Below are 26,140 nucleotides of genomic sequence, written 5' to 3'. Positions count from 1 at the left end.
CTGTCACATGCAGTTTCACCAAAACCTTACTTTTTAAAACACTTCCGCATAAAAAGTATTTTACGGCACTCCTCCTTGCTTTTCATGACGACTCTCAAGTGTTTCGAATATAAAAATGTATAGAAAAAATACATGTGATTGGGAATTACTGACCATCTCACTGGATGACTAAGATTTGTCTTAGGTTCACAAGATAAATAAAGTTGGGAAATGAACTTTTTAACACATTTTGAATAATGTAACGAAGGGACGATTTGTTATTTCTCTTTAAAACTTAGTTAACCATCTTCAGCAGTTAATGGTTTGGTCATTTCAGCTCTGTCTTTTCCCTTCCCCGATCCAGGAGAGGAACCACGATGGTACCATCCACTACGTCCACCTCCCTCCTGTGTCTAAGGAGCAGGAGGCGCAGCTGGCCGCCCGAGGCTTCCTTCCTCCTCCGCAGGACGACTTCGCCGACCTGTGCAACCTCCCCGCCCTCAACGAGGACAGCATCTTAGACAACCTGCGCACGCGCTTTTACAAGAAGAAGATCTACACCTACGCGGGCAGCATCCTCATCGCCATCAACCCCTTCAAATTCCTGCCCATCTACAACCCCAAGTACGTCAAGATGTACGAGAACCACCAGCTGGGCAAACTGGAGCCGCACATCTTCGCCATCGCCGACGTGGCTTACTACGCCATGCTCAGGAAGAGGGTCAACCAGTGCATCGTCATCTCCGGGGAGAGCGGCTCTGGGAAGACCCAGAGCACCAACTTCCTGATCCACTGTCTGACCGCGCTCAGCCAGAAGGGGTACGCCAGCGGGGTGGAGAGGACCATACTGGGAGCTGGACCCGTGCTGGAGGTAAGAGGCGAACATGTGGGACAGATGTTTGTCGCCTCAGCTGCTTAATGTTCAGTTTGAGTTCCTTTTTAGATTGCTACTAGGCTGCAGATAAAGGGAGGGAGGAGGGAGTGAGGGAGGGAGGGATGGATGGATAGAAGTACTTTTATTGATCCCAATTTGGGGAATTTTTGCAGCATTGCAGCAACATAAAAACAAGGCAGTGTAATTAAAATAAATTTGCATTTAAAAATAAAGTTAAAAATATACATTTGGGACAAAAAATGTACACAACATATAAACAAAAACACAACGCAGGATTTTAGATGTGCAATAAGTGTGAAAGGTGTGGAATATTAAATATATAAATTGCTTTCTTAAATCTGCCAAATCCAGTCCAATGAAACAAAGACATGTTGCCTGGTTGGAAGTTGTGTGAGTTTATGGCCAGACGGCGGGACCTATGAACACATTTACTACCCAATAGCATCGTAAGGACCTTTTGACTAGTACATTTAGTCTTAAATAATTATAACTTAAAATTACAACCGGGGGCCTTAGCGGGTCAAAGAGCTGATCTGTTGTGCGATACCGATGTCAAACGGTCTTTTTGGAGGATTTCTAACCTCTAGCTCTCGTCGGCATGTCTACAGTATTGAAATGATGTATGTTGCATCATCTTTATAAAATATAATGTCATGTTGTCTCCAGAATTAGGTTTTCGACGCATCAGAAGCATTCTTACTTATTGGAAATACTTCGTCTGGTTTAGGAGAGGGGTGGAATAAACAGTAGTCATCTATTTGTGTAATGATCCCGTTGTCTCTCAAATTTCTGTTGCCATCTTCCTCTAAAGGACTCTCTTTTTTTCACCCTAGCTGCAACAGAAAGGTCATCAACATGCTCACTTCTTTGTCTTAAATGCTCCAGAGAACTATCTGATCTGTTGACACATTTGGAAATCACACAACCTCTGTGCCAGTGCGCCTGCAGGGTCCTCTGTCTAGATAAATCCGGGCCACAGTGCAAGTGTGAGAGAGGCTCTGGTGACCTGCTCTGGGAGGGGAAGAGGGTTAAAGTTTATGAGTAATGAAGTGGTTTGACAGGGCCAGTGTCTGCCTGTTACATCGTAGATTGTGTTTGTGAATCGGTCTCATATCGTATCACAAACGGTCTGCTATAGCGATCAACACATGTACTTCCTGCTCTCTGTGTTCACTCACCTGTGAAATGCTTTGCTCAGAAGCAACAGTGACATGGCATCCTCAGAAGTGACTCATGTTGCTATGTCATGCAAGATAAACATGAAGAGGATGCAGCAACGTGCACCCAGTAATACAGATATGACTGTGTGAGAGTGTTGTGATGGGGTAGTGCTGAAACATCCCCATAAGAGTATCACATCCCATGCAGTCCGGAGGAAATGTGTTCTCAGGCTGTGACTCCTTTGCACTTCCTGCGGGGGCTGAGCTGTTGGGACATACGTGTGCAGTTTAAAGCACTCTAACATAAAGACACCACGGCCTACCTCAAAAAGAAGAAATGAAAAAGAGGATGGGAAGTCATAAAGAACCAAATCAAAACATAGTCACTTACATATTTGTGTTTCCTGTCAGCAGTTGTCTTTTGAGTCAGCTGTGGAGCGATGATGCTGTCCGAGCTGTCAGAAGTAAAGGAAGGCTTCTTCTTGTAGAGCTGTAGTGACACAATCACACACTTTGCATAAAGCATGATGTAGACCCCCTTTCTTTCCACAAAAAAACATAAAATAATGCATTTCTTGAGTCTCAGGATTTGCCTATTGGTTATAAAAGCAGCAGGGGGTCTTCAACATTTGATAGTGGCTTCCTCCCTGGAGTTTGTATTTGTATTTCTTTTTTAAGAACGGATGATGCACATCCCACCACAATGTTAGTGCCAGATTTAGATGCTCATTTTGATCTGAGAGCACAGAAAACCACATGAGCTTAATTAAAGCTCATATAAAGGCTCTTATGCACAATTCAAATCATATTTATAATTAACACCATAAACACACAAAGGCACATGCAGAAGCACATATAAAAGACACAGACAAGTAGAAACACAATGATATAAACCCTCATCCAGTTTATGGCCACATGTTTCAGGGGATATAATGCATCTCACACTCGATGACTTCCTGCTTTTCCTCGAGCATTTTGGATAATACTGCCACTAACAACTTAAGCATTATCCCCTTTATGCGTCCTTCTGTGAGAGGCCGCCACACGCTTCTTCCCTGGAGATAAACATGTCTGTAATCACACGGTTAAGTATCCAGGGCTCTGTGCAAACTCCAGCTCTCTGTGTTTGGTGACCCCGCACAAACACATGAACCAAACATCTGTTAGCGCTTACGTTGTTCAACAGAAAAATAAGAAGTATTAGTTTGAATCTCAGAGCTACGTGGCAGAGCTCACTTCATATTGTTTACTTTTCATCCCTGTAATGAGATGCGAGGTCTCCTGCTCTCTCACATGTGGAAGGGTTTACCTCCAGCAGGGGTATTATTCTGCAGGCATTTTCACTCGTGCATGTGACGGAGTGTGTGTGTGTTATCCTGGGTGGCCAGTGTGTGACCCCAAGGCCTATGAGCACTTCCTGTCAGCGATGTTATCTGGATGCATACTGATTTGAGATGTATGAGAGGACAGGAGGTGGAAACAACATCAACTGAAGCCCCGTATCTCCGCACGATCACCTGAACGACCACGTGAAGTAGTTTCAGTTTATAGTCCTCCTCGGTGCGGGGGGGCTAATTACTCGCAGCCCTGATCTGGAAGTAAATCTCCTCTGCAGAATTTTGAGAGGTTTTATTTTCGTGGCTAAAAATAGAGCTTTAGCCACGGAGAGCTGTATGTGGAATGTGGTTTATTATTCAAAGTGCTGAAAAGTGAAACTCCCTGATCTGTGAGAGGGGGTTCATTGGAGCTCAGAGCACTGTGGAGCAGAGGGAAATCAAACAGAGACCTGGGGACACAAGCTATCGATACAATGCACTTTATTGTCCTCGGAGGGAGATGTGTTTTCAGATCTGTCCTGCAGCTCCGCAAAAGATTGAATATCATAATGGCATATTCACACTGACTTACACATGTTCGCACATACAGTACATTACATAACACTGATGCCTTTTTGCACAAACCACATGCACGACAATTACACTGCGGATGTGTTTATTGTCGTAGAACAAAGCGTGATCCGTCTCCTAAATATGTGTCAACCACAGACCTGCTAACTTACTCGTTCCTGCACCACTCTATTACATTTGGTTGCTAAGAAGCTGAATGGATGCATTTGATTAGGATTGAATGTTTAGCCTGCTTCAAGGGACCCTAAATCTCCTACCAGGAGGTAAGAGCTGTGGCAAGAACACACACTCAAGGACGTGGTGTGTCCATCCCTCATCTGTCTCCATCCTTCCCTCAGAGCTGCTGCAGCTCTCGGGCCTCTGAATAAATGCAGTGCTGCTCCCTCGATGCATGTCAGTCTGTCAGATGCTTTGGTTCTGGCTGGCTGATTGAGAAAGGGGGGGGAGGAGGATGGAGAGATTTTTTTTTTCCTCCTCCATCAGCACAGTTTTAGTCCCTTTGGCGCACACGCAATCTCCCAGAATGCACTCAGTGTGTGTGAGCCCCGTCCAGAGCTGTGGTTTGCTGGTGCAGACAGGGAGACGAGTCCGGTCCTCTCTGGTCTTGCCGGCTGAGGAAGTGGACGTTTGATCCCATCTTTGAGGAGTCGCTCCATCATCGTGGCCGTTGAGCTGATGCACATGTCCCCTCTGGCAGTGTGCATGCATCTCGCCCCCCCCAGAATGGTCAGAGCAGCAGCTGGCGTAAACGTTTTTCCCTCCAATTCCGTGCTAAGAAAGTTAGTTTATGCAAAGCGATTCTGTTTGGACGACTGCTGCCAGAGTAAGCAGCACGCTCAAAAAGATGGCGGACATGCAACACAACGTTACGGAGTCTGAAACGGTGCTCCCTGCAGTCTCTCAAAGCAGTCCAGCTCTTGAGGTTCCTTCCTGCCGAGCTCCAGAGAAGACCTTTTGACACGGAGAGAGGAATGCTATTTATAGAAGCACTCTCCAAATTAAAAGGAAGGTTTACTTTGACACTGGGTTTGATTTGTATTTGTTGTTCCTGTCCTGATCAGGTTACAGTGGTGGAAAGTGTGTGTGTGTGTGTGTGTGTGTGTGTGTGTGTGTGTGTGTGTGTGTGTGTGTGTGTGTGTGTGTGTGTGTGTGTGTGTGTGTGTGTGTGTGTGTGTGTGTGTGTGTGTGTGTGTGTGTGTGTGTGTGTGTGTGTGTGTGTGTGTGTGTGTGTGTGTGTGTGTGTGTGTGTGTGTGTGTGTGTGTGTGTGTGTGTGTGTGTGTGTGTGTGTGTGTGTGTGTGTGTGTGTGTGTGTGTGTGTGTGTGTGTGTGTGTGTGTGTGTGTGTGTGTGTGTGTGTGTGTGTCCTGAAGCTATAGGGGAGGTCTAAAGGCCCGGGTCACACATTTTAAGGAGATGAGGTCATCATTTATAAGAGATTGAACAGCCTTAACCATGTAGGGGAAACGGCTGTCCTCCTCCTCTTTGTACCAGTTTCTTTTCTATGAACTTCCCTCCTTTGTGTGAATATAATGCAGGTAAAGGAGGGATTTGTCCTTAATACTTCCTGCCGTTTGGCCTGCCGTTCACCGGCTCTGAATGAGCACAGCTCCTCTGAACTGGTCAGACTGGTTGATCCTCTGTGACGTGGCTCTTCTGTTTTCTTTTGATAGGCTTTAAAAGCTTGTTTTATTCTTCATATCAACCACAGAGCCGTGCACCGTTGCAGAGAGTTGGCTGACACATGTAGTTATGTTGTAATCACAGGGAAATACGGATCAAGGTTTTCTCGTCCCATTGTACTTTAAAGAACTCGATAAGGTGGATATACTAATCCAAAGGAAGCTCCGTCCATGCGTGCTTGAAAATGAATTTTGGTAGGTTGAAAACCTTTGTAAATGGGGCTAAGAGGTGCTTAAAAAGGCCTGGAAGGGTTTAGCAATCAGCCACTTTGCAGCTTTAAATTAATCGTCAGAAAGTAGTGTTTTATAACGTAGACAGATTCAAACTTTCAGGGGACTCAAAAGATTAAGATTGACAAGTAATGAAGGAGCAGAAAATCATCTCCAGATCAGCCTTATCACCTTTTTAGCTAAAAGCCTCCTGGTCACAGATCCCGGTCCCCGGCCTCCTTTATGCAACCCTGTCTCACAACTTCAGACAGGAAGCTCCTATCATCCGGAACCCTATTTAACAGGAAGCAGCTACGACACAGGAAGTAGCTGCAGTGCGTCTCTGTGTGTGTGTGTGTGTGTGTGTGCTGTTAGCTCAGGGCCTGGAGGGGGCGGGGCTTCACCAAAGCCTTGTATTGTTTGTTCAGGAAGTGCTGGCTGCTCCGCCTGCTCGGCTCATTGTTTATCTCTTAGTTATGGGTTGCACCTCTGTATTCCCCTCACTATATTTGGTCGGGCTGGGTGGCATTGTGTACGAGTCTGGGAAAAGACTGGCATTACCGAGGGCTGAGTCGCTGTGTCATGCACACGTGTCCTTCGTTTCACACACACAGTATACAGTGGCTTTACTGTAATCATCAGAGTAATACTGAGGAGATGTGCTGCTCTCTGCACAGCTGACATGCAGCAGCAGGGTCTATTCATGGTGCTCCGACCACACCACAGGCCCAGTTTGATGTGGGACCAATCGAGACATGGGTGGAGTGGCTGGAAATGACTCCAATCTGGTAGAACAGAAGACCACAAGAGAAGGAAACACTTTATTCGGACTATTCCAACCTCCAACCTCTGACATCGTCATCCCCTGACCTCCAGACCAGATAATTGAGACGTTAGGGGGACAACATCTGGGAGATCAGGACAATACCTTTAGCAGATGTTGACCCACGCCATGAAACAAGCAGAAACGTTTGTGTTTCCTGTCCTGGAGTTTGGTTAAATTAATGATTTGTGAAGAAAGGCTCCAACCAACTCAAAAAGTATTGAGCTTACTGTGAAGAAAGAATCAAGAACCCAGAAAATATTCACATTTATGAAGCTGGAATCACAACGATTTACTAAAACACTGTTAATAGATTATCAAAATTGCTATGGATAAATGAAAGTAAATATGAATGAATTGGTAGATAAGAAAATAGTGACAAAATACTAAAAAATAAAGCCTAAATTAACACCATCATCTTTGTTAAGTCCAACTAAAAACTTATGACAGAAATGGGCCACAAATACAGATTTTTGATGCTATAGGGACCACACTTTTTGGCATTTTGTCTCTATTATTTAATTCTAAATAGTTGTATGATTTGATTTATTGTTCTTTTATTAATCAGCTAAAATACATAGGATCATAAGCAGTGTAAAAGTGTTTCACTAAACAAAAAAACTGCTGGTTATTTCCCCTGAAACCCCCTGAACCCATGACGCTGAAAACAAGAAATGAGAGTTGAGGAAGTTTAAATTCGATCATTGATTTAAACCTCAGCCGTTACTGTTCGCCAGAGAATCAGTTCTTTGTTGGCACTTAAGTTAAGTTAAGCTCGAGGGCTTTAAGTGAAGCTGGTGGGAGATATAGATATATAGTGGCGGCTTGAGGCAAAAGAGGAGGGACTGTGACAAGACGCGGTTACATTCAATCACTGCCAGCAGCATGTGATCCCGCCAAAGCATTTTCACATTCAGGACAACAAACAGTGATCATAATGCCACTTTATACCCTTTCTGTTTGCCCTAATATCACAGCTACTTTTACTCCACTACATTTATTTAGTTACTAGGCAGATTAGGATTACTGATGGTAAATATAATCCCCCTTAAATCAGACTTTAGTTCACCTGCAGTAAATCCAGCAGCTACCCTGCAGTATACAAAGCCATTCAAACTAGCTGCACCTTTACCAGCTCTGAGAACACTTTAATGATCAATCATTATAAAACATATCAGAGATATTATTCTGAAATGGACCAATCAGACAATGACTACTTTTACTGTCGCTACTTTAAGTACATTTAGAGGAGAGTACTTTCTACTTTCACTGGAGGAACATTTAGAATACTTTTACTGTGACAGAGTATTCCTGCACTCTGGTACTTCTACTTTACTCAAGAACAAGACCTGAGTACTTCTACTTTACTCAAGTACAAGACCTGAGTACTTCTACTTTAGTCAAGTACAAGACCTGAGTACTTCTACTTTAACTCAAGTACAAGATCTGAGTACTTCTACTTTACTCAAGTACAAGATCTGAGTACTTCTACTTTACTCAAGTACAATACCTGAGTACTTCTACTTTACTCAAGTACAAGATCTGAGTACTTCTACTTTACTCAAGTACAAGATCTGAGTACTTCTACTTTACTCAAGTACAAGATCTGAGTACTTCTACTTTTATTCAAGTACAAGACCTGAGTACTTCTACTTTTACTCAAGTACAAGACCTGAGTACTTCTACTTTTACTCAAGTACAAGTTCTGAGTACTCCTCCCCCCCTGTGGGACTGTTCCTCCTCTTTGTGGGACTGTTCCTCCTCTTTGTGGGACTGCTCCTCTTCTTTGTGGGACTGCTCCTCTTCTTTGTGGGACTGCTCCTCTTCTTTGTGGGCTGCTCCTCTTCTTTGTGGGACTGCTCCTCTTCTTTGTGGGACTGCTCCTCTTCTTTGTGGGACTGCTCCTCCTCTTTGTGAGTGTATCCATGCTGTAGTGAGGTGTCGGTGTCAGGGCTTTGGCAGCGGCTGTGGAAATGTTAAACTGAAGCTCTGTTCAGCGGCTGCAGTTTAACGGATGCTGCTGCGCCTCCCTGTCACAGCAGTTAGGGCCGGTACCCACACACCAGCTAGACGGTTAAAGACACTGTTTGTCTCTTAGTAAAGGAGTACAGGAGTATGACTGTTATGCAAATAAACTGAAATGAAATGCTGCTAGATAATTACAATTTTAAGGCCTTTACTCACCAGGGGCATTTTCCTACGTGCTATTTATTTTCACCAACTGAATAAGGTCTATTTTTTGTAGTTTTTTCACTGCAAATAAAGACATCAACTAAAAATGTAAATTAAAACCAGTCTCCCTCGCCTGAATCGAGACAAAAACAGTATTTATTCTCTCAGATCCACTCCTTCCACTGTGCCCTTTCAAAATAAAAGCGCTCTATAAATAAAAAGCATCATTTATTTTTATTGTTGTTGTTGTTATTATTATTATCATTATTATTACACTAGCTAAGGCTATAACAGACCTCAGACAGACTGCCAGATAGTTGGTCTTCTACCTGCGTAAATGTAGTGTTGAGCAGTTCTTAAACTCACATTACTGGTAGGAAATATTCAGAGGCGATGAAGGGAAGTTCTGCAACTCTCAGAGCCTCGAGAGTCGTTTCTGAGGAGTCATTTATCTCCTTGTTTCTGTGAACATCTCCTCCTGTACACAGCCTCAGACAGTGTCCATACACAGTTAGTTTTATGTTAGCAACTTTATTCTAGACCGAACGTTTGATGTGTTTTCAGAGAATATAATACTTTCTCACCTCTGCCCCACTTTCTTGTTAAGACAAACAGCTCATAAACAGACACTCCCCGGGTTTGTAAGTGGGTGTGTGTGTGTGTGTGTGTGTTAGAGGGCTGAATAGGGATGTGAGACTTCATTCGAAAAGGTCGAACTGTTGAAGTGGAAATGTACAGGAAGGCTGCCTTCCACAGAATCCTCAGAGAGACGCCGGACTGAACATCATGATGTATTCCCCCCCCCCCCCCCCCATATATGAGGCTCGCTGCCCTTCTGCTTGCTCTCGTCCCACGCTTTCCTCCACGAGTTCCCCCGGCTCAACCCTTATTTCGTAAGAATGCAAATGAGTTCTTTCCACGTTCAAGTCCACTTCCCCATACCTGCCGAGCCCTTCCAGCCAATCAGACTTTCCGCTCACGGGCAAGTTGGAATACGAACGGCGCTGCGACATGTTTAGCATTCCCTCCGCGCTGCAGCGTTCTGGGCTTTGCAGAGATTTCCCAGGGCTTTGTGCTCCTGGCTGCAAGGTTTGTGGAGTTTTGGTGGGGGTGGGGGGGCTCCGAACAGTACTGTGCACAGTGGGCAGCGTTAAGACACTTTTGGGTATCAGTGCCAAAACACACTCACTGACCCTCAAACCTGGAAGAGAAGGCATGGTGTTGCACTCTGGAAACACTCCGAATAAATACAGCTAGACGTCAGCATGTTTTTTATTAGCAAAAAGTGAGAGTGTGAGTAGGTGGTGGGGGGGGGGGGGGGGTGAGAGTCTTGTCTGAGCAAGTCAAGGTTTCACTTGAGATTATTCTGGTCATGGATAAGTGACAACTAAGCATCTATTTGCCCACCTGTCAACAAGCAGCAGCTCATTTACCCCTCAGGTCTCAACACTGATCCACACGAGTGTAAAATGAGAAGAAAGGTTCAGGAAAAAACGAGGAAAAGCTAAAGATCTGAAGCAGTAAAAGTTAAAATAGGTTCCTCCTCAGTCAGACCCTTGGGGGGGGGGTGTGTGTGTGTGTGTGTGTGTGTGTGTGTGTGTGTGTGTCCTAAGTCCAATCGGCCTCAACACCACTGTATCAAATTCCCCTTCCAACTGCTTTTCAAGATACAATGTAGCTCCTATTTAACATGCACTGAGTCATCTTCCTCCGCAGTGGCCTTTTGTCTTTTGTGTGTGTGTGTGTGTGTGTGTGTGTGTGTGTGTGTGTGTGTGTGTGTGTGTGTGTGTGTGTGTGTGTGTGTGTGTGTGTGTGTAACCATGTGAGCATGCGTGCATCAAAAAAAAAAGAGTGCTCTTCTGTTACCGACTGTATCAATGCTCTGAGCGGGGGCCCCTCAGCGAGGCCTGGTGGCTCTGTGTGGCCCCCGGCTGGGTTAGCAGCATTAGCATGTAGCATGAAGTGAAACCCTGCTGCAGACGGGTGGCACCCCATCGTTTATCATCACTGACCTATACTCTCTCTCTCCTTCTCACACACATACACACACACACACACACACACACACACACACACACACACACACACACACACACACACACACACACAGCTAATAAGTGAAAAGGTCTTGAAGGTTGAAAGAACGGACAGAGATGGATGGGAGGAGAATGAGAGGAGGGCAAGAGGGGGCATGGAGTTGCAGATGCTAGCCCCCTCCTAAGACCCCCAACACACACACACACACACACACACACACACACACACACACACACACACACACACACACACACACACACACACACACACACACACACACACACACAGTCCCTCCCCTTTCTGCCATCTCAGCTGCTGTTCAAAACAAGACGTATAACCCCTTGACTTTTCAGTCTCTTTGTGGTCATGGTGATTTGTTTTTGTTGACTCCTATGAGGGAAGCTCCTACATGTGCTGGAACTCGATTGTGTTGCACCAAATAGAGGTGCAGGGCTGAAACATTTTTGTAGGCTGACCAAGAAGTAAGCCTTTTAAAAGAACTCCCTTGAAAAAAATCCTAAGCTAAAGGAGGCTAATGTTGGGCTATAAAGGAACTACAGCACGGTCACATGACTTCACGTCACCACCGCTAAGCTAAAGGCGGCTACTGTTGGGCTATAAAGGAACTACAGCACGGTCACATGACTTCACGTCGCCACTGCTAAGCTAAAGGCGGCTAATGTTGGGCTATAAAGGAACTACAGCACGGTCACATGACTTCACGTCACCACCGCTAAGCTAAAGGCGGCTAATGTTGGGCTATAAAGGAACTACAGCACGGTCACATGACTTCAGGTCTCCACCGCTAAGTTAAAGGAGGCTAATGTTGGGCTATAAAGGAACTACAGCACGGTCACATGACTTCAGGTCACCACCGCTAAGCTAAAGGTGCTATATTAGGACGAGAAACTATGGTCCAAAGTGAAAGGATGCCTACCTTTTGAAATGTTGTTTTTCACGTAAACAAGCTACCTTATTGGTCTATGTGACAAATAGGCAAATGGAGAAATACCTCCAGAGTGAGGTTGCATTATTCCTGAGGTCACTGGCTGTTTGCGTAATACACTGTGTTGTTGTTGACTTCTTACCCTGAAACCTAATGTGTGTTTCTGTTTTCCTCTCTCAGGCCTTTGGGAACGCCAAGACCGCCCACAACAACAACTCCAGCCGCTTTGGAAAATTCATCCAAGTGAATTACCTGGAGAGCGGAGTGGTCAGAGGGTGAGTCATTAACAGTGCGTGTGTGCGCGTGTGTGTGTGTGTGTGTGTGTGTGTGTGTGTGTGTGTGTGTGTGTGTGTGTGTGTGTGTGTGTGTGTGTGTGTGTGTGTGTGTGTGTGTGTGTGTGTGTGTGTGTGTGTGTGTGTGTGTGTGTGTGTGTGTGTGTGTGTGTGTGTGTGTGTGTGTGTGTGTGTGTGTGTGTGTGTGTGTGTGTGTGTGTGTGTGTGTGTGTGTGTGTCTTTGCAACCAACCACTGAAAACAAGGCCTTCCTCTGCAGCACAGCACCATACAGGGACATGAACTCTGTGTTGCTCTTCTTCCTGTTTGTCAACACAGCGTTCCCTCTCTCTGAACCTCGATACCTTCCTCTTTGCTCTTTATGGTGCTGTGTGTGTGCGTGTGTGCGCGCGCGTGTGTGTGTGTCCTCCGCTGTGCAATTTGTGCTTGTGGAGACTTTACTTTCAACCACCAGCATGTTCTTCCTTTTTCTCAGCAGTCGGCCTCTGGTTTATTAAAGTGTTCAGCTGTGTCACTTCCTCAGCAGGAGAGAAACAGCTGCCCGAGTCTTAAAAAAGACGTCCAGTTATGCTGTAGTTGGGGAAGATTTAAAAGCTCAACGACGATACGCTGCAATCAGGGTTACTGTGGATCTTTAAAAAGTCTTACAAGGCATTGAATAATTTATCTAAAAATAAGGCCTTCATTGGCATCAAGAAGTCTTAAATGAATCCTTTTCAAAGGCCCTAAAAGTAAATAGGAAGTAGGCTTTTATGACTAGTTTCCCTTTCTCTGCATTGTAAAACCTCAAATTAATTGGTAACATCTGTTTTCTTTCAATTAATTAACTCTTGCATTAATGTTACCCAGATCCCGCTCGTGGAACTTTTTTTTCGTGGCTGGAATAAGAAAAGGGTCAAAATCTGAATCTGTAGAAAAAAACCTGGGCAGAAATTAAAAGGATTAATTCAACATAAACTAATTTATGTTAAAGAACTCGTTCAACAAATGCAACTCCAAGTGTCAGGAGTTATGAATTTAATAAATTACACATCTGAATCAGGGGGGTTTCTAGAAAAATATAGCATGAGGCGCTAACTAAATTAAGCCCCGCCCACTTTCAGGTGAAATCCTGCATTAGAGCGAAGCTGAAAATAATAGTTCATGTCTTAAAGCTGCTGAGTCATATATTGTACCTCAAACAACAAATAGATCCAGAGCTCCGGTTTCTTTACTTCCTCTCCAGAAAAAAGGAGAGTAAAAGAAAGGATCAGAAATCTCAGTCTCAGTGTCAGCCTGCTGCCTGCCACTCGTCCCCCAGCAGACCCACCGGACATCCATCCCCTCTTTATTCTCCGTAAACTGTCTCTGCCGTCTGACCAGACATCTGAATCCACCTCCATATTCCTGGACTCAGTAAACCCTTTCTGACCCACAGAGAGATTGTTTTCTGGCATCACTTTATTATTTTACGGGGTAAATCTGCATTTTGGTTTGAGGGCGCACGCCGACAGTTCAGATTAAGACGTTTAAATATACGAGATGAATACTTACAGAAACATTTAAATTGATGTATATGTTTAAATGGGATATTAATGTATAAATAGGATGAAAATAGCCTCTAACAGGATGGGATTCCTGCCTCTGGTGTGTATGAAGGCTCTAGAAATAGATTTAATTGAAAGTAAAGGCCTGTGGCGACAGCTGCTCCGCGCCGCAGTAAGTGGGCATCCCCAACCTGATTATCCCCTAATGGCAGCAGATCTCATCATGCTCAATTCAATTGCTTACCCTCAGAAAGGTTTGTAATCCAATCAGACGAGTTGATTTGAGCCCGCTGATGCTACTCACCGTGAACCTGACGAGGAGACGCTGAAACTCTGAATGGAGAGGAGGTAAAAGCGTCGCTGTTCGTGGCAGTGTGTCCTGCAGTGAGGTGTTGGCCTCATCACAGCTCTATGGTCCGTGACAGAGGCTGCCTGTCTGTCTCTCCATCTCCAGTGGGGGCATTCAGACAGTCCATAGAGGAGGTTAACAAAGGGAAGGCTGCTGTCGCTCAGAGGAGCTGTCAGTGGAAGCATGTACTGTATGCATGTGTTGTAAGGCTTCTCTTTGCTGCACACTGACAGATATACTGTATAGAAAGTGTGGCAGGTCTCTGAAAGGAGGCTCCTGTCAAATAACACCTCATGTGGTGGACCCTTCATGCCTTGAAACCCACTGAAACATGCATATGTCATGTTTATATGAGAGCCAATAAGACACGCTGCTGAAATGCTCCACTTACTCTAATGCATCCTGGGATATGTGGTTAAAAAAACCAGGAAAATCTGCTTGTTTCTGTAGTGTTTGCACAGGTGTGGAGTGGCAAGTTCCCTACGTTCAAAAGTCTCTCTTAGCTCTTTAGTTTTTTGTTCAAATAAACCAAAATAACATTTATTGGCACGGAGTCGACTTCAGTGTCTGGAAAAGAAGGTGTGTTTTAGTGCCAGCTGTCCACTGATTAGCAGCTCTCACTTGGAGTCTGTCAAATTAGCAAATTTGTACGTGACAGGCTAAGGGGCGGGTCATCTCTAAGCGGTTGACCAATCACGGCCAGATAATTTACCATACTGTACATTCTATATTTATTCTATTTAATACTCCACACCTTTCACACTTATTGGACATATAATATCCTGCTTTATGTACATTTTTTGTCCCAAATGTATATTTTTTACTTTCTTTTTGAATGCTATTTTATTTTATTGTAATTACATTGCCTTGTTTTTATGCTGCTGCAACGTAAAAATGTCCCAAATTCGGATCAATAAAGTACTTCTCTCTATCGATCAGAGCACACTGGGCTCTGGTTTCAGACAGAGGGTGAAAAGAGGTGCTGCAGCACAGTCAGTATGAGAAGAATAAAGAGCTTTTTGAACATTAAAGCATGGAGACATGTCCCAGGAGAGGCACGACATACTGATATGTATTTATATATGTATAATATCCATCTGAGAGGCTATTAAGAGCATTTTTCTGTCAACTGACTTTACAATTAGTCGACTTCTTGCAGCTTTAATCAATAAAAGTACTTTTTTGTAGAAGTTGCAGTGTATTCTGGGAAAAAGAGAAGTCCAACTAGCGGAACTTTGCAGTAGATGTGTGCACATGGTGTTAGTTAATGTGTCCAGAGTTGTGGCTGCACACAACTATTCCGGTTCCTCACAACACGCTCTATTTCCATCACTGTCACGAGGCCGTTTCTGCGTATAAACTCCACTTATAAAATCTGATTTAGACGACTTTACAGCCTCCTCCTGGTGTAGTAAATACCTCCTCCTCTGCATCGAGTGGATATCTCAGTACTGCCCCCCCACAGTAGCCTCCATCGATAGTAAACAATAACACACCATGAATAATTCTGAGCTGTGTGTGTGTGTGTGTGTGTGGCTATGTGATCCGAACGCTTTGTTCATGCTTTGATTATTCCAACCATCTGTCCTCACTTCCCCTCCCGCTCCTCCTCCTCCCCTCACTTTTATTACCAGCCCACTTTCACATATGACGTACACACACACACACACACACACACACACACACACACACACACACACACACACACACACACACACACACACACACACACACACACACACACACACACACACACACACACACACACACACACACACACACACACACACATATACAGGGACAGAGCGGAGTGACCTTTGGTGTTAAGTGATTCTTCCTCATTGTTTTTCCTCTTCCCTTTGTCTATTACACCACCCCTCTCTTCTTCAGCTCTATAAAAAGCAGATCGGACATCTCTCATCACTAAACCTCGCTGAATTTACCGCCAGTGAAATTCTGAACTGATTAGAAGAATATTAAGATTATTTATACGATGTTTAAGTGATCTATAAGAGACGGCAAGGCCTACATCTTCATGTCTTCTCTCTCTGTCCTACAGGGCTGTGGTGGAGAAGTATCTGCTGGAGAAGTCTCGCCTGGTGTCCAGAGAGAAGAACGAGAGGTGAGGAGGGAGGGAGGGAGGGAGGGAGGGACATTCAGGGTCTTGACCTCTGACCCCCGCTGACCCACATGGGTCCCTCTGTACAAACAGTGGAAGCCTCTGACAGCCGTAAATGAAGTTCAGCATGTGTCTTTGACTTCAAGATGTTCATCTGCCTAAACACACACACACACACACACACACACACACACACACACACACACACACACACACACACACACACACACACACACACACACACACACACACACACACACACACACACACACACACACACACACACACACACACACACACACACACTAATATGGCCTAAGTTGGCATCATTATTTAAAATATCCTAAACATTCCGACCCATTTCAGCCTCAAAATGTCATAGAAACGTCTCAAAATATTTCTTAACTTTTACCATTTTTTATATAATTGACTTAACGTCTCGTCACGTCAGGATGTCGGAAACATTGCACTTCAAATTGGTCCTACATTTTATTCCAAATATAATTCAAAAGCTCTTAAATCTAACCTGCCCCCGGCTGCAGGAACTCTGTAGATGTGTTAATCGTTGCTGTGCGTTAGTTAGTGTTAGTTTAGTGTCAGACGTTCATTTAGTCACTACAGCTTTTCAACAAAACATGCAGACATTTCCTCATCAGGTTTTATCCATCCTTACTCACAGTCTGATGGCCTCTCCTCAGGTGTGTTGCTTCCTGTGACTCAAACACAAAGTGATGTAACTGCTCTTGACACAGGAAGGCTTTTTTAAAGTTTAGATCTTACAGATAAAGAAACACACTCATGGGAAGCGAACACTGTGGTGAGGTGCATTTACTTATTAACTGTTCTTAAGTACAATTGTGAGGTATTTTACTCGTAGTAAATTGAGTAATTACTACTTTAAACTTCTACTTTGCTGTATTTTAGAAAGCAATATTGTCTCTTTTACTCCACTACATTCATCCGACACCTTTAGGATGGAGTAACTTTACATATGATTAGCTAATGCAAAAGAAGAAAGTAGACATTAGCTCCTTTTGGAAACGCTTTTACAGACACATTGATGCATCAATTATCAGAATCCCGTACTTCCTGCCCTGTATTCAAGTCGTAAGAGCGTTACTCATTACCGCTTCCTGTTCACATCAGATGTGTAATATCGAGTCTCCTTCCTTTGATAACTGCTGCTGTTCACGTTGCGTCTCAGAGCGGAGGGGCCGTGACTCCTCTGTGTGATGTAATGCTCCTCCGTGTGGAAACTCATTACTCCCGTGTGTTAATACAGCAGCCGCCTGTAAACCAACCTGCTGATTGCACTGGTGGAAAACTGATATCACGGAGCTCCAGGCGTTGTTTTCTTCCTATTAGTTATTACAACGTGTTGACTCTGGGTTTATCAGCAAAGATTAATCCCCCCCCCTGATCTGTGGCCATAAACATGGAGCTCATATCCACGGGTAAAACAAACACATAATGGAGGCACACAGGGAGGATTTCATCCCGTGAGCAGCTATTACTAGCAATACTTACATGGTTTAAGGGGTGAGTCAAAGATCTAGTATCACATCGAGACATATCAATATCTCTTGATGGTTAAACGCTAAACAGTCTGTACTTATACAGCTCTTTATCAGGTCTCCTCTACGAGTCATTCACCCATTCACACCTCATTCATGCAGAGCAGTACCACTTGCTCTAGGGAAGCTAACAGTCACACACACTCACACACCGTTGGCCATCGGGAGCAACTCAGGGTTCAGTATCTCACCCGAGGACACATCCACATGTTGACTGCACGGGCTGGGATCGAACCAGCAACCTAGTGGTTCAAAGAGGACTGTGTGGAGCTGCTTTTCCTGAGTTGATTCATAGCCCTTGTGTTAAATGGACATGTGATTTATTCTTATGTCCATCGCAGGATCCTGAGCTGTAATCGTATCACGGCAAACTTTGTGATTTTAGGAATTATTTCCTCATCCAAAGCGGCTCACACGCACTAAAAATGGACCTATTGTTTCAAATGATGCATGCCAGACTGCTTTGACATCAGTATTCTGTCCTTGTTACCAAATCAGAGACACATCTGGAGAATTTGGTGAATAAATCCTATAAGAAATAAAGTATATATATACACACATACATTATCAACATTGACATGTACGCACTCATTAAGAGGCATAAAAAAGGCATAACGAAAAAATAATGATGGATATATTGCAGTATAAAATGTACATTAGTGCAAAAGGCAGTGCATAGCAGCCGAGTAAACACATATCAAGGATCTCATGAAGTCAGTTTCACATGCATATTGCATATCATGTGTATATTTTGAAATACAGCGTGTTAGTGTTTAGAAAAACGTCTAGAGACAAAAATGATATATGTTGTTGAGTTGTGAGAGTCCAGAGGTTCTTCAAAGATTTTCTTCAGTATTATAACATGTAAAATACCATTTGCTGGCTAAATGAGACTCAGACCTGAGATTAAAACACGAGAAATTGCAGAAAAAGTGTAAAAAAAGAAGCCTTTTTTTAATCTGCTGCTTTTTCTATCGTGGCATTTCAAATGTACAGCCTGCAGTGCATCATGGGAAAATAAACTTAACCTTTTCTGTGCCTTTTTTAACCCTGTGTGTGTGTGTGTGCGTGTGTGTGTGTGTGTGTGTGCGTGTGTGTGTGTGTGTGTGTGTGTGTGTGTGTGTGTGTGTGTGTGTGTGTGTGTGTGTGTGTGTGTGTGTGTGTGTGTGTGTGTGTGTGTGTGTGTGTGTGTGTGTGTGTGTGTGTGTGTGTGTGTGTGTGTGTGTGTGTGTGTGTGTGTGTTCCCAGGAACTACCACGTGTTTTACTACCTGTTGTTGGGCGCTTCAGAGGAGGAGAGGAAGGAGTTCAAGCTGCTGCCGCCTGAAGAGTATTTCTACCTCAAGCAGGTACACACACACACACACACACACACACACACACACACACACACACACACTTTACCCTCTTTCTATGTGATATAGAAATCAGATTAAAGACAGTTATTGTAACGTGTTCAGCCCCCCCCCCCCCATGAATACCCCTCCGTTGTGTTACCGCTATAGCCCGGCGGTGTGTGTGATTTGACTTTTAAGGTGACGGCGCGGGTCCTGTATCCATGCAGCGTCTGAATGAGCTGTACACACTCTGCCACATGTGCTCTGCATGCTAATGAAGCAGTCTTTGTTCTCCCCCTCTCCTGTTTATCTCCCCCCCTCTCTTCTCACCCCTCTCCCTTTTCATGTCACCTGTTTGTTTGTCCAGTTGCTGCTGTCTTCGTATTTTTTCAAACAGCAAATGCCATTCTTAATTGAAAGGCACTGATTTTTTTTGGGTACAGAATATAAATCCTCCACTCAAGGCTCTCCAATTAAAACAACAAATCAATACCACCGTGCAAATGTTCCAAATAACAGAAGTGTCTTGACTAATCAGAGTGGAGCAGGATTTATCCAATTATTTTTAAGGAATTAAGAAAAGGAGAAGCTAATCCTTCCGGATCTTGTTCCAGCTTTTTACAGAAAGTTTGACCTAACGTTATAAAATGTATTTAAGGTATACACCACTTTTCTCTACGCTTAGATATGCTTTGTTCTAGAGGAAGACCTTTCATAAAGTAAACAAACAACCATTCATGTGCACACAAGATGCAATGAAACAGATGAGAGAAGCAAAAAGAAACCCTGTTCTCTGACAGATCAAAATAAATGAGGTATACAATAACTGAATACAGCAGGAAAGCTTCAGGGTGAACCAAAACACCCTAAACCACATTAACCTACCTAGTTTGAATTTGAAAGACCCTCACAACGAATGTGCGAAAAGGAGAGGATGTGGTTAGGAGGAGGGTTTGGTTGTTTGGTGGATCAATCAATCAGTAAACACCAGAATGAACGTGCAAATAAATACAAGATGAAAGCTAGAAAGGATTTCAAAAATGACACAAGTATTCCCTTGCTTTAATAGAGTTTGCATTTTGGAATTTTTGGGAAGTTTGCTTGCACATTTTAAGTAATCAACCTCAACCCTGATATCCTTTCCTCTTCCAGTCCACTGATTCTCCTCCTGGATAATAAACTAACATTAGATTTCTTTGTCTTGCAGCAAAACTTTAAGATAGAAGATGAGGAGGACCTGCGGCACGACTTCGAGCGTCTGCAGCAGGCGATGGAGATGGTGGGCTTCCTCCCCGCCACCAAGAAGCAGTGAGTGACCCAGAGAGCACTTTAAGAGACATGATGTCTGCGCTTTGAGTTCACACTACCAAAAATAAAATCTAGAACAAAGCCTCTGGTTAGTTCAACAATAGCTGCGTCTAAAGGAGAGATGCAGCGGTTTATTCGAGACGCCGTGCAGCTGCAGCGCCACACAATGCCTCCATTCAGGCTCAGAGTTATTGCAGACAGCCGATCGGACGGCAGCGTGTGCACGACCTCTTCCTGCTGTCATCATATGACTGTCACTGTGTCTCACTCGTGTTTCTGCTGCAGGATCTTCTCCGTGCTTTCTGCCATCTTGTACCTGGGCAACGTGACCTACAGGAGGAAGTCCACGGGGAGAGATGAGGGGCTGGACGTGGGACCACCGGAGGTCCTGGCCACGCTCTCTGACCTGCTGAAGGTAACATGCGTGTGCAGGGTCGTGGAGAAGTGATATCAATAGAGGTGGGGAAGTAAAACAGGCAAGCACAAACGTAGTACGCATCTATGGTAACAAATATGAGCGTAGCAGCAAGAAATATATTAATGAATTATTAAAAAACAGTGTTCTGCACAACAGAATGTTAAACCACATTCATATTTGCAAAGTAATTAAAGAAAATACATGATTTCTTTGTCGTTTTTGGGTAGTTCACTACAAAAACCACAGACGGTTTGTGCGATCTGTGATGATTTTGGCTGGTATTGGAATGAGAAATCCTTTATTCGTAGCTCAGTGAGGAAATCTAGTGTCAAAGCAAAGGGGAAAGAGAAGACAAAGGAGTGAAAAAGAAAAATCCCCAAAATAAGTTAACATTTAGAAGTCCCAGTTTTTAATGTAATAAGAAAGTAGTTTAACTCCATTTTAAGGAACTTCCTGGTCCTCTATTGTTGAGTTTTCTTTATGAATGAGACAATAAAACAAAGCAGCTGAATCACAACGACCAGCGAAACAGATTCAAGCTGTGTTGGTTAAATTACTCCAACAACCGGGAAGATTAAAGAACCAGTCCCTCCTCCATAAGCATTTGAAACACACAGGGAATGAGATCACACATCCTGACTGACCTTTACTGTGTGTGTGTGTGTGTGTGTGTGTGTGTGTGTGTGTGTGTGTGTGTGTGTGTGTGTGTGTGTGTGTGTGTGTGTGTGTGTGTGTGTGTGTGTGTGTGTGTGTGTGTGTGTGTGTGTGTGTGTGTGTGTGTGTGTGTGTGTGTGTGTGTGTGTGTGTGTGTGTGTGTGTGTGTGTGTGTGTGTGTGTGTGTCAGGTCAAAGAGGAGCTGCTGGTGGAGGCGCTGACGAAGAGGAAAACGGTGACGGTTAACGACAAGCTGATCCTGCCCTACAGCCACTCTGAGGTACACTCTGACACCGGTCCTCCCTCTGTCCCGTTCCCCTCCCTCTGTCCCGTTCCCCTCCCTCTGTCCCGCTCCCCTCTCTCTGTCTCTGTCCCGCTCCCCTCTCTCTGTCCCGCTCCCCTCCCTCTGTCCCGCTCCCCTCTCTCTGTCTCTGTCCTGCTCCCCTCTCTCTGTCCCGCTCCCCTCCCTCTGACTCTGTCCCGCTCCCCTCTCTGTCCCGCTCCCCTCCCTCTGTCCCGCACCCCTCTCTCTGTCTCTGTCCCGCTCCCCTCCCTCAGTCCCGCTCCCCTCTCTCTGTCCCGCTCCCCCCTCCCTCTGTCCCGCTCCCCTCTCTCTGTGGACGTTTACTAATGTCTGTCCCTCCCCCATCAGGCCATCACAGCCAGAGACTCCATGGCCAAGTCTCTGTACAGCGCCCTGTTCGACTGGATCGTCCTGCGCATAAACCACGCTCTGCTCAACAAGAAGGACATGGAGGAGTCTGTCCCCGTAAGACACACACACACACACACACACACACACACACACACACCTATAGAAACTTCATTGAGGTGCAACAGGAGAACACTACACTTCCTTAAAAGCTTTAAATGTTATTATTTGTGATATGATTAATGTTCTCTCCCCCTCCTGCTGTCTTCCCCTCCTGCTCTCTCCCCCCCCCCAGTGTTTGTCCATCGGTGTCCTGGACATCTTCGGCTTCGAGGACTTCGAGACCAACAGCTTCGAGCAGTTCTGCATCAACTACGCCAACGAGCAGCTGCAGTACTACTTCAACCATCACATCTTCAACCTGGAGCAGGTGAGCTCCCCCTCCTCTCCCACCGCGGAGGGAGGGTTCTCTCCCCCGGTGATTCACCCTCCCTCCCTCCCGCTCTGTGTTTATAATAATTGACTGCTTCAGCGGTGACTCACCCAAACATTTCCTCTGAAGGGAGGAAAGGTCAGGCTGATGGTTTATCTCTTCTGTTCACAACAGGAATACAAAGTTAGATTTATCGTTCAAATATTTACTCATGGAAGTTTCACATTCTTACCCTTCAATATGTCCAGGGAATAGTCTTCACACTTCCTAATGTCACTTTATGAGCTTACTCACCAGTCTTGTGTGCTGACTCGCGCAGGAGGAGTACCAGGCGGAGGGAATCACGTGGCACAACATCGACTACACCGACAACGTGGGCTGCATCCACCTGATCAGCAAGAAGCCCACCGGCCTGCTCTACCTGCTGGATGAGGAGAGCAAGTAAGAACAGATACAGGGAATTCACACCTCTGCTTTCAACATGTAGGAAGGATCCTAAGATCTACACTTTTTGTTTTTTATAAACCAAATCAATACAAATCAAACAGACCAACTAATAAAAGAAAACAATTTAAGAGTCTGTGTAGAAAACAAGGGGGTTGCACAGTTCATCCCATTTTTATCAATATTTCATCAGGGGTTTCTTTAGAAAAATACAGCCTGAGGCGCTGACGTCACTTCTGGTCAAAATTAAGCCCCGCCCACTTTCCGGTGTAAATCCTGCATCAGAGCGAAGCAGAAAATAACAGTGTCTTCATGTCTTGAAGCTGCTGAGTCATATATTGCACCTCAAACAACAAGTAAATCCAGAGCTCCGGTTTCTTTACTTCCTCTCCAGAAGAAAGGAGAGTAAAGAAAGGATCAGAAATCTCAGTCTCAGTGTCAGCCTGCTGCCTGCCACTCATCCCCCGGCAGACCCACCGGACATCCATCCCCTATTTATTCTCCGTAAGCTGTCTCTGCCATCTGCCCAGACACCTGACCCCATCTCATATCTCTGGACTCATTAAACCCTTTCTGACCCACAGAGAGATTGTTTCCTGGCATCACTTTATTATTAACATTTTTAGAGAAATCTGTATTTTGGTTTGAGGGCGCAGAGACCCTGTTACCTGGTTCAGCCCAAACCCTTCTCAATATGGACCAGTGCAATATCCAAACTGCTGGAAAAAATGGAGTTACAGCTTTATATTAATCCATCACACATTTCCTCTCCTCTTCCTCCTCTTCTCTCTCTGCCTGTCCTCCAGTTTTCCCCACGCCACAGATGAGACATTGTTGGCCAAATTCAAGCAGCAGCACCAGGGGAACAAGTACTTCGTCCCCACCCCGGTCATGGAGCCCGCCTTCGTCATCCGACACTTTGCCGGGAAAGTTAAATATCAGATCAAGGTGAGGGGATGCAAGTGGCAGCTTTGAATCTGGATCAGCTTCATTGATTTGCGTTGTTGCCGGGTAGATTTCTAGTGCTTGACACAATAACAGAGACCCCAGACACTATTTGTGTGATGATTTTATTTTTAAATTCACCAGGATTTCCGTGAGAAGAACACGGACCACATGCGTCCTGACATCGTGGCGTTGTTGCGCAGCAGCGATCGGGCGTACGTGCGTCAGCTGATCGGCGTGGACCCGGTGGCCATGTTCAGATGGGGGATCCTCCGAGCCACCGTCAGAGGCCTGGCTGCTTTCAACGAGGCGGGGCGCAACTGGGCCGCCAAGACCTCAGGTACTTTTATTCCTTTAAGAAGGGGACAATGTTCATTTAAGGGACATATATATCCCTTTCCTGTAGTGTGTTCTATAGGTTTTAGTGCATGTAAATGGTCTGCAGAGGCTAAAATCCCTGTTAATGGAGAAACTGTATTACAGTGCATTTTAAAAATGACTCCTCACATGTAGGAATGTAGAAACGCACGAGGCAGAAGGAGGTGTTGATATATTTTCCGTTAAATTGTCGATCCTCCCGACTATTTCGGTGTCCTCGTTGACGCAGGAACATTTTAAAGTGGATTTAAAGATTAAATCAACACAAACGGCTGCAGTCACATGACTCTGATCACGTTTTATTTGACGTGCATGATTGTTTTTCTGGTAAATAATGAGTATTAATTGTCTTCTTTCAGGTGTTGTCCGTCCGATCTCCAGAACTCCTCTGGGAGAGCTTCAGCGCTCCAATGCCCCGGTGGACCGAATGTACAAGTAAGTCACATTCAGTTAAAAAATATGAACGTTTCCTGAGGTTTTTTTTAGGGAGGAGGAGTCCGCCTGTACCTGTGGAGGCTGATCAATAACACTTCTTCCATGACTCACACACACTGGATATTTAATAGTATAATGCATCCTTCCCTCCTCCTCTGAGCGACACAGCAGCGTATGTCGATGCTCCCTGTTGAAGGAATCTCTGATCTCCTGTGGCGCTGGATGAGAGGAAGAAACTGTTGACCTGATTTACTGTAACGGACCACCTTGACCTCCTTCACCTCCTCTCCCTTTCCTCTCCCGGTGACCCCCCCCCTGGTTCTCTCCCCTCCACAGACGAGCCTCTATGCTCGATTTCTGCTTTGATCACTCAGAGGAGCGCCCTCTAGAGGCCTATGAAGACATCTTTGCTAGCTATGAGAGTAAGAAGTAAGTGCATCTGGTGGAACATGAGGAAGGCATGAAGACATGGAAAGAGAGGAAATGGGTTTTATTTCTGGCAACAGACACCGGTTTGTTCTATTTTCTGAGTTTGCTCCCATCTAAAAACATATCGCAATTCCTTTTTAAATACATGTTTAACCTTCTGAGCCACACGCAGTGTCAGGGAGGCTCACATTTCACTCAGTGTGGCTCTGTTTTCAGAGTCCCTCTATGGAAACGGGACAATTATGGCAAGAAAAAGGGGGAATTCAGAATGTCTTTGGTGCAGATTTACAATTATAATGCCATAAGTCCTTAAAAATAAATAGATAAATGCACAAAGTGGAATAAAATCAGATTATAGCTTCAACAATTTCCCAAAGGCCCTGTGTTATAGTTCATAAAACGGCTGCTCTTTATTTTAAACACACAAAGCTATTTACATGTTACAGTCTCAGATAAAACCTCTCTTTTTCCTTGATATTATAAGAAAACATCTTTTATTTGTCTCAATTTTTTGTCATGTGACTGTTGGTTTGAGTCATGGATTTCATGGCTTTCCAACTGCACTGAAAAGGCCAGAATTTAATGTTCATTAGAGGATTCTAGGGAGTGAAAATGTGCTAATTTTGCACGTTTTTTGAATAAAACGTGTTGAATAAATAGACTGTATTGTTTTAGATTTGTCAAAAGAAGTTCCTGTCACACACAATTCATTCAAAGACCATTTAAAAGGAACAAATCTGAACAATAAGGTTGATTTTTACAGATTCTGGCTTTGATAAACGGCACATTTTAGTCAAATTGTTTAAGAAAACATGCTTTTTAAACCCTCTGGTTGGTGTAAGGGTTCATGAATCCAATAGAGGTTCTATCCTGTGAAATATTGCAATGTCTGCTTCTCTAAAAATGGAAAGTAAAAGTGGAAGTTGAAGACTATAACACATCAGAGTTGCCCTTTACCTCCCTCTCTGTAATCCCCGTCGTCTCCCGTGATATCCTCCCCCCTTCCTCACGTTTATTATTCCTGCTCAGAGAACAGGAAG

General features: G+C 44.5%; 1 protein-coding gene across 5 annotated transcripts in view; it reads left to right on the top strand.

Annotated features, from left to right (window-relative positions):
* Positions 1-26,140, top strand: part of si:zfos-588f8.1 — a 79,216-nt gene that overhangs the window by 27,747 nt on the left and 25,329 nt on the right. For 3 of the 5 annotated variants that reach the window (XM_063890816.1, XM_063890814.1, XM_063890812.1), the window contains exons 4-17: positions 344-850; positions 11,989-12,083; positions 16,035-16,097; positions 18,917-19,016; positions 20,212-20,312; positions 20,598-20,727; positions 21,575-21,664; positions 22,037-22,153; positions 22,332-22,466; positions 22,789-22,910; positions 23,720-23,861; positions 24,003-24,198; positions 24,596-24,671; positions 25,008-25,100. In XM_063890816.1, the coding sequence (XP_063746886.1) occupies positions 344-850; positions 11,989-12,083; positions 16,035-16,097; positions 18,917-19,016; positions 20,212-20,312; positions 20,598-20,727; positions 21,575-21,664; positions 22,037-22,153; positions 22,332-22,466; positions 22,789-22,910; positions 23,720-23,861; positions 24,003-24,198; positions 24,596-24,671; positions 25,008-25,100 (1,967 nt within the window). The remainder of the gene's footprint in view (positions 1-343; positions 851-11,988; positions 12,084-16,034; positions 16,098-18,916; positions 19,017-20,211; positions 20,313-20,597; positions 20,728-21,574; positions 21,665-22,036; positions 22,154-22,331; positions 22,467-22,788; positions 22,911-23,719; positions 23,862-24,002; positions 24,199-24,595; positions 24,672-25,007; positions 25,101-26,140) is intronic. The other 2 variants (XM_063890815.1, XM_063890813.1) reach the window with 1 other exon arrangement.

This window comes from Eleginops maclovinus, chromosome 9 (assembly GCF_036324505.1).
Source record: "Eleginops maclovinus isolate JMC-PN-2008 ecotype Puerto Natales chromosome 9, JC_Emac_rtc_rv5, whole genome shotgun sequence".
Classification (NCBI taxonomy): domain Eukaryota; kingdom Metazoa; phylum Chordata; class Actinopteri; order Perciformes; family Eleginopidae; genus Eleginops; species Eleginops maclovinus.
The sequence above is the reverse complement of the archived record's forward strand: the minus strand, read 5'-3'. Positions and strand labels throughout refer to the sequence as shown.